Source organism: Vombatus ursinus, unplaced genomic scaffold, assembly GCF_900497805.2.
Source record: "Vombatus ursinus unplaced genomic scaffold, bare-nosed wombat genome assembly UNPS02009173.1, whole genome shotgun sequence".
NCBI classification, from domain to species: Eukaryota; Metazoa; Chordata; class Mammalia; order Diprotodontia; family Vombatidae; genus Vombatus; species Vombatus ursinus.
This window is the reverse complement of record NW_020948951.1, coordinates 2,261,543-2,281,572: the sequence shown is the minus strand read 5'-3', so window position 1 is coordinate 2,281,572 and position 20,030 is coordinate 2,261,543. Positions and strand designations below refer to the sequence as shown.

The following is a 20,030-nucleotide window of genomic DNA, read 5'->3' as shown; positions in this document are numbered from 1 at the left end:
CCCCCCCCTGGAAAGCCTCCCTTTCCCAAAGGCAAGATAGGGGACAATGGTCCACGGAAGTCCCCATGGCCTGGGCGTTATACCTCACCTCCCCTGGTTCTGCCTGGGGCCCTGGGGTCCCCAGGTAGGAAAGGGGAGCACACTCCCACTCACTGCTCAGCCATGGGGACTTGGTGGAGGAGGACACTCCCCTCCTCACAAAGTCAACAAGAATTCTTCACTGGGCAGGGGTAGGGGCGGGTATTTCTGGAGGGAGGGGCAAGCCAAAGGATACTGGCTCTTCCTCTTCTCCCCCAGGGGCACAGACACATGGGACAGGCCCATAATTCCACTGGAAGAGTTAGAGGTGGAGAGATTCTAGGTCTGGGCCAAGGAAGATGTGTAGGTATGTTAGGGATATGGGGAGAGAGGATTGGGGTGGGGGGGTAAAGTTCACATGCCATTTATGGATAATTAAAGACCTCAAGCCCAAGGTTGCTGGGTCTGCTACATTTCCTTCAAGATCTGGTTCAAAGGGGAAAGCTGGCATGCAGGGCTACCCCCACCCTAGCTAGTCCTAGAGGGTCCAAGAAGCCCAGCCTCCAGTCTGAGATGTGCCCTAGGTAACAACTGAGGGGTTTTCCTAATAGCCCTTTCCCTTGGCCCCCTCAGCTGTCCTGGTCTTGGGGTCGAGCCTTGGGAGGCTGGGGTATGGCTTCTCATCCTAGGGTCCTTGCCCACATGCATGTAATGCATACACATGCTGGAACCCCTGGAGGTGAAGTGGCTGTTGGGGGGTGGGGGAGAAGGAGAGGGCAGGACTCCTTAGCCCTCACTGACTTCATGCCCAGTGACCATCCCCCCCTTCTAATCCTTCAAAACCGCTCCAGACGGTTTCTAACCTAATACTGAAATGCTGATTGCATGGGGAGGTGTGCAAGCCCCTGCCATATAAATTAAACACTCAAATCTTCATCTTGCGCCTGGGGCCCAGCCCGGCTAGGGGAGGGGAGAAGTGGAAAGTGGCTCTCGGGGGAAGGCGATTTCCCTCCCCAGGCACCGGCAGCCCCTCAGCCAAAGCGCTCCCGGACCAGAAGCATAAGCTTTTTCTTTCCTTTGTAGGTCTGTTTGAGGTTGTCAAGGAATTGGGCAAACTGCAAGTGGCCATCAGGAGCCAGCAGGAAGGTCTCCCGCGCTTTGCCCAGGAACTCGATAAACTCGCCATAGTGTCGGGGGCTGATGTGTGTTAGTCGAGAGTGGGTGGTGGTGACGTAGGCGGCCACAGCTGCATCGAGCAGCTGGCAGAGGGGGGCCCGGTCTGTGGCCAGGGGCTTGGTGGTGCCGGCACCTCGGCGACCACCCAGAGGGCCGAGGCCGGGAGAGCTCAGTGTCCAGCGGTGCAGGATGTCCGCAAGCATGGGCGCACACTGCACACTCTGGATGATTAGTGGGACAATGGCAGAGAGCTCATTCCGGCCCAGGGAGTGGCTCAGTGAGCAGGCCCACAGCACATCATTGACAGCTGGGTGGCTGTCCTGGTTGAAGGCAATGCTCAGGTGGGTCAGGGCCAGCGTGGCCAGCTTGTAGGCCCTTAGGGGAAGGCCTCGGTGCTCCATGTAGCGGGCCACGGTGAAAAGGTGGGAGTGGCCCATGCCACCTGCTGCTGCATCTAGTACAATCTGGTAGGCAGCCTCAAAGGCGGCGTGGTTCTTCTCGCAGAGAGTCAGAGCGGGCAGGGCACAGTTCTGGGGGTCCTTCATGGCACACTGAAGGGCCAGGGTCCTGGCACAGCCACAGAGCTCCTCTCGACGGGCAAAGTCCAGGTGAAGGCGCAGAAGGGTGGCATGGGTGGTGCCTGTCACAGCTACGATAGTGGTGGCCTCAATGGGTGTGAAGAGGGAGTACCAGTTCTGCATGATATTCATTAGGGCCTGAGCACCTATTTGAAAGGTAATAATATGAGGAGCTGGGACCATCGGCCTTCTTAGATGGGGCTGGGGCTGAGGCTGACGGGACCAGGCATGGTCAGGGGCTTGTGGAAAGAATGGACTTAATGTCAAGAGACCTCAATTCAAATCCTGGCTACATTTACTACCCAGGTAACCCATGGCAAATCACCCATTTCCTCTGAGCCCAAGCTTCCTTATCCAAGAAATGGAGATGATAACATCATCACAGGCTTGTTGTGGGGAAATGTGCTTTGCAAATGTGAAAGTGCTAAAGAAATGGGAATGGTTGGTCTTGTTGGCTCAGAGAGGTAAGAATCAGGTCAGAGCCAGTACAGGAATCCAGGGATGACTTCCTGTCCTGTCCTGTCCTGGTGCTGAAAGCATGGGGAGTCACCTAAGAGGGGCTGGAGGGCCCCACCCACATCATCTCAGCAACAAGGCCGCTCGGGCTGCTCCTGACAGGGGCCTGGAGTGGTTCCCATTGGCGAGGGCGGCCCGGTTAGGCCGGGGACAGAAACCAACCCCGAAACCCATGTTTCAACAGAAAGTAAGTGAGCAAGTGAGGGCAGGGCTAGGAAGTGGCTGGGCTGCCCCAGCCTCAGCTGCCCAAGGGCTGGGGTGGGGGGAGACAGGCCTGGGCGGGCTGGGGCCCAGGGGACAGGCCTGGGCTTGACAGGCTCTTAGGTGAAAGGTGGCAGGCAGCAGCCTTTCCCGTATCCTGTCCCCCTGCCCTTATGGGATGTGAAGTGATGTATGGGAGAGAAAATCCAAGCTTCATGAATTCTCTCCCATACCCTTCATCCTCCCTCTCCCTTTGAGGGAAAGAAGCCACCTTGGAAATAGAAGAACAGTATGACAGAGAGGGAGTCAGCAAGTTATTTCCCCACCTCAGGATCTTGGATTGCCCTTGTCTACCTCCAGTGGTGCAGGGGATAGAGTGATCTGGAGTTGGGAGAAAGACCCGAGTTCAAATCTGGCCTCAAACACACACTAGCTGTGTGACCCTGAGCAAGTCACTTAACCCTGTTTGCCTCAGTTTCCTCATCTGTAAAATGAGCTGAAGAAGGAAATGACAAACCACTCCAGTGTCTGTCAAGAAACCCCCAAGTAGAGTCAGCTAGGTGGCACAGTAGATAGAGCACCGCCCCTGAAGTCAGGAGGACCTGAGTTCAAATCCGGCCTCAGACCAAACACTTGACACGTACTAGCTGGGTGACCTTGGGGAAGTCACTTAACCCCGACTGCCTCACCAAAAAAAAAAAAGAAACCCCCAAATGGGGTCATGAAGAGTTGGACTGAAACGACTCAACAACCAAACCTCCATCTACCATCACCCTCCAAGGCATCCAGTCTGATGGCCTCACTCCCTGATCCACACACCAGCTTCACCCTTACCTCTGGGTCTTCCCTCATGCCATTCCCCTGACTGTTACTGCCCTCCCTCCTCATTTCCACCCCTCAGAACCCTAACCCTACTGATGTGCCAAGGCTCAGATTGGGTCCCAGCTCCTCTGAAAAGTCTCCCCCATTACCCCCGGATCTCTTCACTGAACTATGTCTGTCACAAGACTTAGCGCTGAGGGGGTTCTTAAGAGATTGTCTGGTAAGCACCCTTATTTTCTAGATGAGCAAACTGACTAGAGCAGTAAAGTGACTTGCCTAAAGTCAGACAGTCAGCAAACAGAGGTGGGGTTCCAACCCCAGTCCTCTGACTCCAAATTCCATGTGTTTTAGCCTGCCTGGGTCTCCATGGCCTGCCTGGGTCATTGTTTCCTGTCTTCCCAAAGGAATCTTAAGGGATTAGGTCTCCTTTGGTTCCCAACTACCCCCAGGTGCCAGGCCTATAGGGCTGGGTATGAAGAAGGCATCAGGAATGATTAGCTGATTCATCACCCAGCCCTTTTCAGGGCTGGGTCACACTGGGCTAGGGGGAAGGGAGCTGACCCTTACCAATCTCCGTGGCGCAGCTGACGAGCCAGCGTACCATCTCTCTACGGCGCCATGTCACAGTGTTCAGAGTCATCCGCATCACCTGAGCCGCGAAGACAAAAGGGGAAGCATAAGGGGAGAAAAGAAGGGTGAGGGTCATGATAAAGAACGCTTCACCCATGTGCCCCCTCAATCTGCCAGTCCCTTACCTGCAGCCCCAGTTCCAGGGAGATATTGAGCAAGGTAGTGTCTGGGGGCGCATTGGCTGGTGTGGCTGTCTTGCAGGCATCTTGGGCCAGCTTGAAGAGTAGGGCCGGAGAGTGGATGTTCTGCTGGATGGAGCCCAGAACTGTGTGCAGCCACTTGGGGTCCCCTGCAGGCAGGCATGAGGCAACTGGGGCTCAGTCTATCCATCTGCCTCTCACGGACATGCAATGATTTGTGGGCTCAGGGATAACTGCCCAGTCCCAAGCCTCTCTACGGTCTCTGCCTAGTTCCCTGAAGCCCAGGCTCCCGGGTTTTACCTTTAGCAGCTGTCAACATGGTGGAGGCCAGCTCACACTGGCGTGTCTCCAGGTGGCCAAGGATGAACCAGCGGGGAAAACGGTTGGTCATCATAGAGTCCAGCGGGTTGTGGTGGAGAAGGTCCCCAGCAGGCAGCACCGTCTCGAGCACAGGAAGCCTGAAGGGTAGGGCAAGGTGGGAAATGAGGAGAGGGAAGCCTTGTGCTGAGGGAGGCAGAGAGGGGGGCACCGAGGCTCAGCAGTTTCCATGAGCTATCACCGCGGGCCAAAAGACTCTTAGGCGTAGCCTCTGGTCTCTCAGAGCCTCCTCGAAATAGCAGTGTGGCCTTGGCTAAGTCAAGGTGCTTGCCAGAGTTGGCAACATAACACACAGACAGACAAGTTATATCCAAAATAGCTGGAGGAGGGAGAAAGCCTCCACAACCCAGGTGGTTAGGGAAGACTTCCCTGGAGGAGGTGGTGCCCCAGCTGAGCCCAAAGGAAGCTAGAGCTTCCAAGAGATGGAGGTCGGGAGGGAACGCCTTCCAGGCAATCCCATTCTGCGGTGAATCAGCTTGTACAAAGACACGGAGGAAGGAGATGTGCCGAGTCTGAGGGACAACAAGCAGGCCAATCTGGCTGGGAAGGCTTGGATTCGAACCTTGGTCAACTAATTCTAAGTCCAACACTCTCACCAGAACATCACGCTGGCTTTCTACTCCCTCATCTGTCTTACAGAGCTGGGCACAAATACGTGGATACGTGACAGTTCAGTAAAGATCTGTTGGCTGAAAGGGTGAGGGAAGCTGGGCTAACGGGTGAGGGAGGACGGGGTAACGGATGAGGGAAGCTGCAGGATCTCAGGATCACAAAGTCACAGATTCTGAGCTGGAAAAACCTTAGAGACCACCGAGTCCAATTTCCTCGTGTTACAGACGAGGAAACTGAGGCTGAGGTTAAGTGACTAGTCCAGTGTCATATAGCTAGTAAGTGTCGAAGGCAAGATTTGGGTTCAGGAGGTCAGACGGGCCAGATGCTGGAAAGCCCCCAGCGCCAAGCTGAGGAGTCAAGAAGTGAGGCCAGACTCACACCCAGGACACAGGAACAAAGGTGAGAGAGAACAGAACCTGTTGTCACACTGGGCAGCCACATGAGAGTCTTGAGTGACCAGCATAGACAAGCACTGCTGCCCTACTGGGTGAAAGCAGCAGTAATAAATCCCAATCTTTGGGGGCGTTCAGACTGATCAGGTCTTTTCCTTACTCTGTCACCAACAAGGCTCTCACTTCTCTTTTCAGACTTCTTTCCTGTCACGAACTCAATCAATACTCCAGCCAAACTGGCCTCCTAGCTCTTCTCTGAGCCCAGGAGAGTGCCTCCAAACAGAAACGAAGCTCACTGGTCCATCTGCCCTGGTCTGGCACTCCCCTCACCTTCATCTTGTGGAATCATGGCTCCTGTTCAAAGTCCTTCTTGTCCCCCCACTTAGCAGGGCTATCTCCCTCCTTAGGTTACCTTGTATCTATCTGTCCATTTATGACCGGTAATCCCCCCAGTAAAATGGAACCTCCTCAAGGGCAGAGACTCTTGTTTTTACCTCCGTAATTGAAGGGCATAGCACAGAACCTTTACACATAGTAGTTGCTCAATGAAAGCTTGCAGAGGTGAGGTTCAGGCCTAGGCACACACAGTGGCTGAACCAATCCTCAGCATCAGGGAGATGCCGAATGGGGGTGAGCCATATCTGCTGACCCACCCCCTTTCAGGGTAGATATTATTCGACCCCAGGTGACACTTTCTGCTGCTCCCTGGTGGGGGTGGAAGGGTGATCAGAGCCTGGACCACTCAGACACCTACCTCATAGCACGGAGAGCGAGGCGGTACGCCAGGTCGGGGTCATGGGGTAGCAGGGCCGTGAAGAGGAAACGGGCAAACGTGTGCATGGGCACGCTCTCTCGGAACAACACCTCCCCAAAGCCACTGAAGGGTCCCCCTAATGGGAAAACACTGTTCAGCATGGGATAGATAGGGTAGGTGACGGAGGGAAACAGGGTCCCCTTCTGGCACGTGGACTTTTCCTTCCGCCCTCTGGGTGTTAAGTAGGGCCTAATTTTCCATTTCCCCATTTGATGTTTTGAGATCTCTTGCCCAGGGATGTCTAGAGAAAGAAGAGATTTCTCTGAGGAGCCCTCCCCACACAGATAGCTCTGATGAGGGGCGAGGAAAATACTGGGCTGGGGTGTGTTTTCTGTGACTTCCGCTGTGGTTTGCGCCGCTCCCCCGCAAAGGCAGGGCAGGTTCCCTCCAGTTTGGGGGGTGGGGTCTCCTCTGGAGGGTAGTGGGCCAGGACAGCGGGGCCTCGAGTGCTCTCACCCTCCAGCAGCAGAGCTGCCTGCTTGCGCAGGCCCTGCACCAGCCTCTCGTCCAGCTGCACCTCGTCCAGGAGGGCCAGGAGCTGCTCCTCGCTGCGCACAACCTTGTCCTGGGCGTAGAGCCCCTCGGGCATGGCCCGCTGCTGCCCGAGGCCCAGCAGCGCCACCTCCAGGGCCAAGGCCAGGTAGGATTCACCAGGGTTGCCAGGGACCATCACATGCTGGTAGGTGGACTTCCGCTTCTCAGAGGCTGGGTCTGCAGAGGAGTCAGTAACTCAGCCTTCCTGGCCCTGCTCCTGCCCCAGCAGGGGAAGGTGCCCCGCCAGACTGCTCCTCTGCCTCTTCCTCACCTCCCTCCTGGAGACAGGGACCTCTCCCCAAAAGGCCCCCACCCATCTTCTTTCGGGGACAAAAGATGCTCTGATAGCCAAACTCTCCCTAGCCCATCCTGAAGGCTGGATCCTTCCAGGCCTTGGTCCAGTTGTGAAACTAGTCTCTGAGGTACCCCTCCTTACCCTCAGTATAGCCCCCATACAATCAACACGTCCTCTGCTCGCTCTCCTTACCTGGATAGAGGCAGAGGCCCTGGTCCTCCACACGGCAGGCCTCCAGGAAGGCCCGGCAAAGACAGCTGATGGGCTCCAGTGGGTGGCCCACCCATCCCTCCACATTGGTGATACTGGTGGAGCCCTTCTGGAGCAGTTCTGGAGAGGGGAGAGGAAAGTAAGGCCATGAGGCTGAGCTCACTCTCCAAGATCTCTAGATGCCCACATCCCTGGCGTAGAAGTAGCCCAGAGAAGCTCCTCTCTCAAAGGTGGCAAGCACCAGCTTTCTCCTCTGATTGATTTTACAACACAGAGGAACCACCTTCAACTCTCTCATCTTTTTTGAGGGATGATGCTGTATTCTTCTGGATCTCTTTCACCCCTCTAAACCATTTTTATTCTGGGTGCCCGTCTTCCTCTTGTTATTAAATGTAGGTGCCGATGTAACTGCATCTTTCTGGTGAGTGACAGGCCACGACCTACGGTAGGGGGAGAACCTGTGGACTCGAGACCAGATGTGGCCGTCCAGGTCCTTGGCTGTGGTCTTTCGACTGAGTCCAAGTTTTACAGAACAAATCCTTTTATTAAGGGGACTTGTTCTGTGGTATTTGGATCCAGTCAGAGGGCCGCACTTGGTGGCCTAGAGGGTCACCTGTGGCTTCGGGGCCACAGGTTCCCCACCCCTGACCTATGGGAATCAAATCCAAATGATCAGCCTGGGATTGAAGGCCCCCATAATCCCAGGACCACAGATCCTAGGGTTGGCATCACAGAATCTCAGAGTTGGCAAGGACTCGGGAAGCCGTCTGGTCTGACTCCTCCCCAAACAGGAATCTACTCTGGAGCACAGCTGACAAACGGTCACCCAGTGGCTACCTGAACACCTCTGGCGAAGGGCAACGCACGGTGCTCCTGAGCTCGCCCTGCCCACGTTCCCCCTCACGTGAAGCAGAGATCCACTTCTGGGCAGCTCCCCGTTACCCTTCTGGCCTGGCCTGCCAGGGCTCGTGAGATCAAGTCTCTTCTGTTTCCCAGATGCTAACCCTCCAAATGCTTGCAAGAAAGAGGACGTGTTCCCCAGGGCTTCTCTTTTCTAGCTTAAAACTCTCCTCCCCGCATTTCCTCAACTGACCTTCATGGGCACCTTTTAAGACCCTCACTGTCCCGGGACACTCTTCCCCCCTCCACAAATGCTCTCCAGGGACCTCGTGGTCATCTTCTGCCCAACCCTCTCATTCCACATAGGAGGAAACTGAGGCCCAGAGAAGGGAAGGCCTTTCCCAAGGCCATACAGGCAGCATAAAGCAGAGCTCAGACCCATGAGACTCAAAGCCATGGCCCTTTGCTCCCCGACTCCAGCACACTCCCTCCATATTCCCACCCGCCCAAGCTCCATGTTTCCTGTCACTTGTACAGTGCTAAATGTCTCTGGGAAACTTTTGAACTTCTCTTTAGGAGGCTGTGAGCTGCTCGAGGGCAGGGATGCTGGCCTGCCCCGTCCCTCATCCCAGGCCTGGGGTAGGGCAATGAAAGATAGGGTAGTGGAATGGGCAGAACACGGGAGGAAAGCCTGGGCTCAAGGCCTGGGCTCTGGGTCAGACATTTGGTAGCTCTGGACTATGGGTAAGTTACCTCCCCTTCTAACTTTCTCATCTGTAACATAAGGATAATAAAAGAAAGCAACAGTGATAATAACTACTAGTGTTTCCACAGTGCTTTGAGGTCTGCAAAGTTCTTTACACCTGTCCTCTCCACTGAGCCTCCCAACAGCCCAGTCATGTTAGTGATGCTATTATCCCCATTCTACCCATGGGGAAACTGAGGCTCAGAGGGAGTACACAACTTGGGGAAAGCGTCAGAGGCAAGGTCTGAACCCACTCCTTCCCAACTCCACATCCTACATGCTTTTCACCAAGACACAACGCCGCCTTTCCCATGCTGGCCTTCTTTCTAGTCCTCACGCACAACCTTCTACGGCCTGTGGCCATGAAGTTGCTCGTGCTTGGAATGCACGCTCCTCTTAGAATTCTTCATTTTTTCCAGAGCTCAGCTCTGCCAGCCCCGAGCTGAGGCCTTCCTTCATCCCCTCTGCTATTCATTAGCCAGTATTTACCGTGTGAGCACTCAGACAGCTATGTGCTATTGCCCCCAAAACAGAATGCAAGCTCCTGGGAGGCCAGGGCCTGTTTTATTCTTGTCTTTGTATTCCCAGCACCAGGCACACAGTAGGTGCTTAATAGGTGCTCACTGACTGACTGCCTGGGCTACTCTCACCTCCTTCACCAGTGTGTGGTGAGGAAAGCACCTGGTAGACTTGGAGGCATTTACAGACACGCTCTATGTTCTCAGTAGCCTCAATAAAAAAGTAGGAAGTAACACAGTGTATGGAAAGAGCACTGGCTCTGGAGTCAGAGGTCCTGGGTTCAGATCCTGCCGCAGTTGTTTCCTAGCTCGGTGACCCTCCCTGGCCCTCAGTCTCCTCATCTGTAAAAGGGGGAATGGGCCTAGCCAACTGCCCAGCTCCCTCCCACCGTGGCAGTACCACAGACCAAGGCCACTGGTCCCAGAGAGACCACAGTAATTCACACCGCTAAAACGTGTTCTTCATGGCTACCTATCAGCTCCTTTTCACTGATAAGTAGACAGGATCAGGGTCCACCTTGCCCTGCCACAGGGATGCACCTGTCCCCTGACCTCTGCGGGCCCTGCCCACCTTTCTTCTGCTGCTTGTAGCTCTCCAGCTGATGGCGCCGCTGCAGCCTCAAGGTATGGACCACAGCACATGCCAGGCGCAGGGCCTCCCGGGGGTAGCCGTGGGAGCGCAGGGCATCCACTCGAGCACAGGCGGTGGGGAAGGGCTCGCCCAGCCACAGCGGGCGGCCCTGGGGGTCAAAGCTCAGCTTGTCACCCCCGCTGCCACCACCGGTCTTGAGGCCTGGCCCATAGTAGTCACTGGCCAAGATCTTCTGAAGGTGAGGGTCCCCCCAGCGCAGCTCCCCAGCTTGCAGGGCGCGTCCAAACACCGTGTGGCGAGTGGTTGCTGTGCCAACAGACATGACAGAGGTCAGCCCCTGGCCAAGCACCGCTGTCTGGGGAAGCTCTGGCTCAGACAGGCCAGGCCAGGCCAGGAGAAGGTGCTGGGATGGGCTCCAGTCACTGTTCCCCTCAGAGACAGAACATGTATCCCCCTCTTGCCAGAAATATAGAAGGGGGGGGGGCTGGAGATGTCAAGAGTTTGGATTCTAGACACCCACCCACCCTGTAGAGGAAAACCAGGCTCTGGGAAATGGGTTAAGACTGGCCCGCTTCCAAGATGGGCCCAGCTGGCACCATGGAAGACATGCCATGTGGTGTGGCCCTACCTGGCCTAGGGGGAGAGGCAGACTGCAGGGACGGCCCAGCAATACCCTCGAAGGAATAGTTGCCCTCTTCCAGCGGGCAGACGCTCAGCTCGTCCCACTGCTTCAGCTGCTGAAGCCAGCCTGTGCGCTCCTCAGGTCGGCAATGGGGGCTCAGAACCACACATACCCAGAGGGCTCCTGTCAGGAGAGAAAGAAGAAAGGGCAGGGGTGGGCAAAGCTGAGCAGATACTGGGGGGGGAGGCCAGACCCTGAGGTCCCCCAGGACTCACCCAACTCGTCCCACAGCTGCCGGCACTTGTCCGTCATGCCTGCGCCCTGCTGCCGCCAGAGGGCCAGTCGAGGGTCCTCGAGGAACTGCTGCGTCATGAGGATGAGCATTCTGGCCCCATTGGAGTCCCGCATTCGCAGCATCTCCCGAACCTGGGCCAGGATCATGCTAAGTCAGAGGGAGGGCCGGCACGTCCCTGACTCCTCCTCCTAATTCCCCACTCCCCCAGCTCGGCCAGTCACCTTATTGAACATTGACTGCAGCTGTTTGCTGGCACCATAGTAGCCACCGTTGGAGAGCAGCTGCTTGACCTGCTCCTGGATCTGTTCTTCGTCCAGGTGCCAGCAGTTGGCATCCTCAATGCCGGCACCGGCTGTGGGGTCAGGGGCACCTGGGACAGGGAGGGAGGAGGTGGAGCTGAAACAGCAGCAGCCACCTGTGGGGCCCCGACTCAGCATCCCCAGGGAGGCAGGCAGGCCCATGAGTCACACACAACCCTGACTCCTCCCCAACACCCCAAATCCTCCCACATCTCACACATGCCCAGAAAAGCCCAGTATCTCCTCTAAGTTGCCTTTTCTCAGACAGGCACCTAACACCTCCCCTAGCTCCCAGAGAGCCACACTTCCATATACACGTACGGATCAAATACCCCCTCACACACCCATCTCAAAGAAACCCAGAGGTTAGACACCTCCACCCACAGGCCAAACACCACCCCGGAGCCACATCTCACAGACACCCACACCTGGCCTCGTACAGAGACCGAGCACTTTCTCACCTCCCCCTCAATGTTAATGACCTAGAATTTTGGAGGGTGGAAGGAACTCTGAGCTGCTCTCAGCTCTTCACCCCCTCAGCTGTCCCGATTCACCCTGTATTTATTTATCTACATATCTCAGTATCTCACTCTACAGAATTAAGCTCCATGAGACTCGCCGTTTGTCTTTGTATGGCCTGTGTCTGGCAAGCCACAGGCTCCTAATAAATGCTGGTCCTGGTGCCCGATGCCACACCCCTCAAAAGCGGCTCTCCAGCTTTTGCTTGAGGACCATCAAACAGGGGTTCCCCCATCCCCTCCCAAGGCCCTCCATTCTACTTTTTGACACTTCTAATTCTTAGCACGTTTTTTTCTGAAATCAAGTCTGTATTGGCCTTTTCAGCTTCTGCCCCAGGCTCCCGTGGGACAGCCTGTCAGATGTTTGCACACAGCTACTAGGGAACAAAGGAGATCCCCGGCCCTCCGAGCATGGCCTTCAGAGCCTTCCCCGTTCTGGCTGTGCTCTTCTAGAAGCTCTCCAGTTTGTCAATGTCCTTGCTGAGGTGTGGTGCCCAGGGCTGGACAAAGCCCTGAGATGTGGGAGAGCCCCTTCTTCTAGCACTGATGTCTCTCTTTATTCAACCCATGACTGCATTGGCTTTTTTGGACTGTTGTACCACAGTGCACTGACTCATGCTAAGCATGCAGTCCACTGAGATCATGGGCTCTTTTTCAGATAAACCGCTGTCTACCCACATCTCCCCCATCTCGTGCTCTTGGAACCCAAGCATAAAACTTTATATTTGTCCCTATTGGAATTCATCTTGTTAGTTGTAGCCCAATGCTCATCTGGCCTGTCGTCCAGCACGCCAGTTCTCCCTCTCTGTTTGATCACCTGCAACACTTACATAGAATAGCTGAACATACAAAATGTTTCCACTTCCCTCTGGTTTCTCTCCTCCCCTCTCAACACAGCTTTCTTCCCTGCTACCCCAACCTCCATCATCAGACTTTCAGAGCCAGCCCTTCAGAGGTCCGGGGCTTGGGGAGTAGTCCCTGTCTCTGCCACAACCTTTCTGGGACAGGAATGGGAAGGCCCCAAACCACTCTTGGGGGACCAGTCCAGAATTTCTCTGTAGCCTCCCTAGCCCCTGTAGGGCCCCTTACCATGTACACGGTTGATCTCAGACCCCAGGAAGAGGATCTCATCTGCTAAACGCTGGGCAGTGGGTAGCACCTCGGTGTGGTGGGCGCTGATCAAATACTGGACAAACTTCTGCAGCTGGTCCCTGTTCATCTGGGACAACGTCTCAGAAATGGGCAGCCGAAGCTCCACCTGACGGGCATGGCGGATGCGGTGCAAAGACAAGGCTACCACATGGGCGCAGTAGAAGAGGTCGCGGTTGTCGCAGCCACAGCTCACCGAAGTGATTTTGCATCGGTCGAAGCTGATGGACACGTGGTAGAGACGCTCCGGCTCACTGGGGCCCGCAGGCTCTGTCACATTTCCACTCAGGTGGAAGCCTTGAGAGACGGAGGGTGAATAAACAGAGAGAGACACTGAGAAATGACAGGCACCCAGACGGAGACAGATGGCGAGCCACGATGAAAGGAGCACGTGGAGGAGCCGCGTGGACCTGAAGAGATCCGGTCTGGCCCCCTCACTTGATAGAGGCCCAGAGAGGGAAGGGACAGACTCGAGGTCACCCAGCCAGGCCCCCACCTCTGAGTCCAGTGCTGGGTGATACCAGGCTGCCCCTCCAAGAATCACACAACGACAGCACTCAGAGTAGGTCAAGAGATAATGCAGACCAGGACCCTCACTGCATACTGAACCGAGGCCCACAGAGGAAAGGGAGCTAAGGGCCAGGTCCTCCCCATCCAAATCCAGTGATCTTTCCACAGCACCATATCGTGTATGGGGGGGGTGGCAGTACCCAGACTACAGCCCTCTCCTCTAAAGTTCTCAGTCAACAGCCAGCGGCCCCCAGGGATGGAGGAGCGTGGGAGCAGCCAGAGTCCTGCCTGACTGATGCTCCGGCCGAGCCCCCTGCCCAGGCCATGCCAGGACTGCTGGAACACCAGGACTCCCACATCTTCCTTCCCCAAGATGCTGTGGGTGGTCAGGGTGGAGGAGCTCATCTAGCAGGTTTATTCTGCCTCCTGAGAGCTTTGTCAGCCTCATTAGGTTATGCCAGGTCAGACTAATTAACCCTGGGGGGGGGAGGGGGGGGGAGGAGGGCACAGGCCCAATTTCCTGAGGTCACCAGGACCAGGTGAGCAACATCACTAATAAAGGCTAATGACCCCCAGGCCCAGGCTACCCCAATGCTGTGCTCCTCTCTCATTCCTAGATCCCCAAACACCCAGAAAATACTCATTAACTCCAAGGGCCCCACAACCAGCTTGGGTGGCAGGAAGAGAGGAAGTGCCTGGTGTGGTGAGTCAAGGGCACTGAGGGGGCAGGAAGGTTGCCCAATAGCTAGGGGTGGGGTCTAGGCTGCCCCCTTTCCTCAGGGCTGGGCTCTGACACTGCCAGTGGGGACTCCCTCTGACACAGAGCGTAGTGACAAGAACACCAGATCTGGAACCAGGGCCCCCAAGCTCAGATCTGGGCTCTGCTACTTACCAGCTGTGTGGCCACACCTCTCTGTGCCTCAGTCTCCTCGTCTGACAAAGTCAGACCAGATGATCTCTAACGTTCCTCCCAATTCCAAAAATGTTGTGGTTCTGTGGCGTGGCCCTTTCTCTAGGGGGGTCAGGGGACCAGACTCCAGTGTTCCCACCCTGTCCAATGAAGGCGTGAGCCTCTGGTTCTCACCCAGGCCTGGCCAAGCTGCCCAGGCTTCACGAGGCTCCAGCCCCAAGTGGGGAGGGTGGGAGTTTGAGCTGTGCAGGCCAGAGGGCACTGCCTACTCCATGAACAGAGATTATCTGCCCCTACCCCAACCCAGGCTTTCCTCAATACTGAGCACCCAGTTTGAGCCCCTATGCTGTTTTTCTACCCTGCGTCATGCTAGCCAAGTCATTTCCCTTCTCTGGCCCCGTATTCTCATCAGTAAAATGAACAGATTGGGCTAAATAACTTTTTTTTAACATATAAATTTTCTTTTTATTACGAACTTAACAAACATGAGTATTTCAATGTACAAAGAACAGAAAAGAGGACCATATAAGAAACCAAACTGTTGCTATATGGAGAATTTGCCTTCTTTTTTTTTTAATGAGGAAATACTCAGTTTCATACTGTAGTAACAAAACTGCCCTCCCCTGTCTGTGTCCCTTCTGGATTTATTTCTGTTCTCTTCGGGGTATTTAAAAAATTGGTTCACGGAAGATCTTTTCTTTCTTTTCTTCTTTTTTCTTGTATCACTAAGCACCAACTCCCCTTCCCCACAAATGGAAGCTCTGTCTCGTTTCAAATGGGTACAAGCAAACCGTACAAACCAAGCCATTGGCCATGCTTGTCTCTTTATGCACCTCTGGTCCATCACTTCTCCACTAAAAGGAGCGATGCATGCTTCAGCAATATGACTTCTAAGATTCTTTTTCAGCTCTAGATTCTCTCCTCCTAAGGAAGTAGCTCCTATGACTCAGGCTCAGGGTTCCCCACACCCCAGTCCTAGCCCACTCCCAAAGGGTTACTTCCCTCTTGGATCCATAAGAAGGCTGATACTGGCTTTAGCTCTCAGTTTCTTCATAAGCGTGCCTAACCCTACTACCCCTTTGGGAAATTGAAAAACTGGGCCTGGGCTCAGGCTCTGTAATGGGAGGGCCCTAGCTAGGACAGATCCTCTCAGATGGGGGGGGGGGGGTGTCTGCTGCCGCTACCAGAACCCAGATGGGCTGGAGTATGTTAGAAACCAGCTATCAGTCTGGGGGCTGGGACATTAAGGCAGCTTTTGATAGGCCTACGTCCTGACCACAGGGTATGCCATTTCAACCTCCTGAACCAAAAGACTGAAGGGAAGGACGGGGCAGTTGGCTGGCCAGGCCCCTGTTATGAGGCTATAGGCACACCAACCTCTCTTTTTCCATCTCATTTTCTAGGAACTAATTGCCCAAACCAAATTCTTGGCGGGTTGGGAGGGCAGGAGTGTTGGAAAAGGCAAAGTTCTTACAGCCACTTTGTTCTTCCCCAGTGGGGCTCTGGGTGAGACTAGTCTTCACCCCTCAATTCCCCTTGCATTTATCCATAGTTCCCTAAGCACTTGGCAAGATGTGCATTAGCTACAGAACTCTAGAGTCAACATGGGGGCTTTAGTAGGAGTGGGGAGAGAGAAAACATTTGACTTACTAGCCAGGGGCACAGTTAAACCCACTGGGCTAATGCATCTCCCTTTAGGCTGAGAGGGTTACAGGGCTATACGGCACCTGATAAAGATAAGACTGGGGGGGATTTAGAACTGAAAGGGATGTCAGAAATCATCCATCTTCTTTTACAGATGTAGAAACTGAGGCCCAGAGAGAGACATGAACTTGCTTAAGGTTATATGTTATATGTGGAGTAAATAGCCAAACTGGGATTGGAGCCATGCTCCAAATGCAAGTGCTTTTTACATTATATTTTCCCCAAGGCTTATTCTCCTAACCCTTCACCAGTCGCCCAGCACAGGGCCAAGCTAGCCACCTACCCACTTGCAGCACTCTGTCCACAGCTCCAGTCTGCAGGAGGTGCAGCCCACGATTGAAGGGCACTCGAGAATCATGTTCGCCTTCAGGGGGCTGGTAGCCGAGGGAAGAGTACATACATATCTCCCTCTCACTTCGTGGGAATGACCAGAAAACGATCCGCTTCTGTACAGGCTCAGGCACCCGGGAGAACCGCTCTTCCACCTGCGTGTATGGAGTGGGGGAATGGGGAACAGAGAAGCGTGGTGAAGACAAGAGCACAGGAGTGGAAGGGGCTGGTGGAGTAGAGGCGCCACCGGCCTCGGAAACCTGGCTCTGCTGCTTACTACTCCTATTTACCTTGGGCAAATGACTTCCCTTATGTGTAGAATGAGAGGCTTGATTTAGACAGTCTCCAAGATCTTTTCCAGATCTCAAGCCTATTATCTGTCCTTCCAACCCAGGACCTCTTATGTCTAGAACTGGCACCTTGCCACCAAGACCTAAACTCTCCCTGTCACACTCCCTTCTGCTCTGAATACAAAGCAGAAACAGGCAAGCTGCCCCCTGGCCCTCTGGCTGCTCCAGGGCTAGAGCGACGCTGAGGAAAACAGGATACCTAACCCCCCCCCCCCATTATTTGTCTCTTTCCCTAAGCCTTCTCCCTACATCCATTACCAGGTGGTTTCTCAAAAATGTTTTGAGACAGACTATTTCTCCCATGCATAAAAGCAGGGCGAGTTCCCAGCAGAGGTGTACACACGTGTACACACACACACACACACACACACACACACACACACACACACACTCACTCACTGAGTTGCTGCACAGATGCACAGGCATGTGGCATGTCCACATACACAGAAGGGTCAGGGTCACTGTGGATAGATACTCCCAAATGGGGAAGGGCAGGCACCTTGGGCAGATGTACACACGCATGGGATGATGCATCTGTGCAGGTCATATGCACAAGGGACATGGGGTCATCACACAGATGTACATGGAATACAGGGGAGGGGCTTTTTACACAAACACACGGACGCACGCGCACACACACACACAGGACAAGGGGAACACATGCACGAAAGATACAGGATGCCATTGTACGGATGCATGAACAGAAGAGGGTCACATGCACAGGGGCCCCATATGGGATGCAGAGGAGGGGCTGGGGTTGTAGGAGGGTCATGGCACAGGGCTCAGGCATTCACATCACTTTTGTCTGCTCTCTCCTGAAGATAAGGCAGAAGATGTATGAGCCTGGCTGGCTGGGGGGGGTGGGGGGGTGGGCTCCACTCCCCTAGAGATGGGCAAAGGGCAGCTGCCCACAATCTTCAAAGACCAGCTGGGTGTAGAACTGATGATGGGGCCAGAGCCAGGGCTGCCTTCACTGGCTGAACGGATGAACGACATGACTAACTAGGTATTTTCCAGGGCTATGATTCAGAACCTGTGCTCAGACACATAAAGCCGCCAGGAAGGCTAGGCTGTTTAACTCTTGAGTGGCCCAGAAAGCAAAGCAAACAGCTGCTCAAGTTGGACAAAGGTAGCAGAACAGATTGAGGGGCTCTTTTCTCACAGGGGGGCTGCCTAGCCCCTCCTCTTCTTTCCCTTCCCCCAAGGTCCTGTCCTGAACTCAAGAGCAAAAAAGGCCCCTCTCCAGGGGGTGGGCGGAGCAGAAGCAGGAAAGGCAGGCCAAAGATGGGGCAGGAAAGGAACTGGGCTGGGTCAGGGCCTGTGATGGCAGGAGTGTCCTGCCTCAGCCAGCCCCATGAATAGCTCCCATCTCACAGCATAAGGAAGAGTTGGATGGAGGGGAAAGCGCACTAGAGTCATTTAGGAGACCTGGGTTCAAATGCTAGTTCTTCCACTAATTAAACATATGACCTTGGGGAAGTCCCTTTTTTTCTTTAGGTCTCAGTTTCCTCATCTAGAAAAGGAGAGGGTCAGATCAAATGACTTTTTTTCCATTTTATGAATTGTAACCTTTGATCAAGGGTCCACTGAATTTGCCCATCGCTGGGTCCCTGACTCATTTTCTCAGGTTTGGTGATAGCCTGCCTCCCAGTGCACCTGCCACAGGTAACCAGTCCCAGGAACAGCAGCATCTATGCGAGAGCCCTTCCCCCATCATTCCCTCCCTCTTAAGTCTGCTTAAAGCTCTAGGAAAGCTCTAGCTGCGTCCCTGGCTGGCAAAGGGGAGTGAAAGGATGAGCTGGAAGGACCCTAGGGTCCTGGAAATCCCTGCTAGAACCGAGACCCCAAGGGGTGGGGGACGGGGCAGGAGAGGGTGGGAAGAGAGAAGAGGGTGGGGGAGAGAGAAGAGGGAGGTCAGAGCTAGGTCGGAGCTCGGGGGCTTATTTGACAAATGTCCTCTGAATGTTAAAGAGAACAGACAAGACCCTAGGAGTTGGAGCTAGGAAAGAACTTAGCTACTCCCCGTCCCTCCCATCCTATAGGCAGGGAAACTGAGGCCTGGAGAGGGGAAGGGACTTGCTCAAGGTCACACTAGGAGCAAGGATGAGAGCCTGGACTTGATCTTCGTCCCCCGGGACGCTCTGGTCATGGTCCCACGCCCAGGTTTGAGGATTTTTGGGGGGTGGGAAGGTCGCCGACCCTGGCTGGAGCTGGAACGCCGGGCTCTCCGGGCGGAGGTAGCCGGGCTCAGGATGCTCGGGGGGGGGCGGGGCGGGGGGGGGGCGCGGCGCGGGGGGCTGGGGGGGGGGGGGAATGCCTGGGGGGTTCCAGCCCTTCCCGGGGCTGGGGAAGAGGGGGGAGGGTCGCCCCCGTCCGGGGGCCCCTGGGGCCTCACCTGCTCGAAGGCCCAGGTTTCGGCCACTCGCTTGGCGCTGAGGTCCAGCAGCGTCTCGACTCGGCTCCGGCCGCCGCGTCCGGCCCCGGCCTCTCGCTCCTCCGACCCCCCTGGGCAGCCCCGGCTCCGCTTGGCAGCCGGAGGGTCCATCAGGTTGGGCCGGGGCCGGGGCCGGGGCCTGCGCGGGGGCCCCAATCCCCGGCCTTTCCTGGCTGCGCCGCCCGGAGCCCCCCCACCCCGGGCTGCTCCTGCTGCGCTGTGCCGGGGGATCACGGTCAGCCACCTGCCCTGCACCCCGCGGGCCCCAGCCCCGCGTCGATCTTCGCTTGGTCCTGGCCCCGAGCCCCGGCACGGGCCCGGCCGATGCGGCCCCTTTAAGACTCGCCACAACAATGAAGCTTCCTCGGCGGCCGCTTTATCCTCCGCCGTCGCCCCGCCCCCGCCGCCGGTCCCCCTTGGGGCCCCCCCCCCTTCACTCTCTCGCCTCCGCCATTGGTCTCCGCCCCCCGGTTCTGGGCCTCTACAATCCCATTCGCCAGTCCCCCTGCCACTCGACTCTGGGTCACCCAGCCCTGGCCCGAGGCGAACGGCAATGTCAATCATTGATCCCTGCCGGCCAATCAGATACTGAGAGTCCAGGAGGCCCTGACCATATGTGGAGTTGCGGGGCGGGCCCCCGGTTCATTCACAACATTCCGCCCCCCTCCCCCACTACCTCTTCTTCCAAACCCCCCACGCCACCATCCCCGCCGAAGCAGACACTGGGCTAAGGCTGGGGTGACCCGCTGTGGAGTTCACACCTGGAACTGGGTTGTGTGGTTGTAGGGCACCCTGCTGTGCAGAGCCTACAACACGGCTTTGTTTATTGTAGACTCGCTTCCGGTCAACAGGGAAGGGAAACACACACACACACACACACACACACACACACACACAC

The 20,030-nt window shown here is 55.6% G+C and overlaps 1 protein-coding gene across 2 annotated transcripts in view; it reads right to left on the bottom strand.

Moving 5' to 3' along the window:
* Window positions 1-165: 165 nt before the first annotated feature.
* Window positions 166-20,030, bottom strand: part of ZSWIM4 (zinc finger SWIM-type containing 4) — a 21,213-nt gene continuing 1,348 nt past the window's right edge. Inside the window, exons 1-14 of one of the 2 annotated variants that reach the window (XM_027851057.1) lie at window positions 19,094-19,243; window positions 16,302-16,503; window positions 12,835-13,191; window positions 11,150-11,298; window positions 10,909-11,059; window positions 10,640-10,816; window positions 9,991-10,317; window positions 7,299-7,436; window positions 6,734-6,988; window positions 6,218-6,353; window positions 4,382-4,539; window positions 4,067-4,230; window positions 3,879-3,960; window positions 166-1,918 (exon numbers count right to left, since the gene is read on the bottom strand). In XM_027851057.1, coding sequence (XP_027706858.1) covers window positions 1,050-1,918; window positions 3,879-3,960; window positions 4,067-4,230; window positions 4,382-4,539; window positions 6,218-6,353; window positions 6,734-6,988; window positions 7,299-7,436; window positions 9,991-10,317; window positions 10,640-10,816; window positions 10,909-11,059; window positions 11,150-11,298; window positions 12,835-13,191; window positions 16,302-16,503; window positions 19,094-19,243 — 3,315 coding nt within the window. In that variant the 3' untranslated portion in view covers window positions 166-1,049. Of the gene's footprint in view, window positions 1,919-3,878; window positions 3,961-4,066; window positions 4,231-4,381; window positions 4,540-6,217; window positions 6,354-6,733; window positions 6,989-7,298; window positions 7,437-9,990; window positions 10,318-10,639; window positions 10,817-10,908; window positions 11,060-11,149; window positions 11,299-12,834; window positions 13,192-16,301; window positions 16,504-19,093; window positions 19,244-20,030 lie in introns of those variants that run through there. The other variant, XM_027851058.1, reaches the window with a different exon arrangement.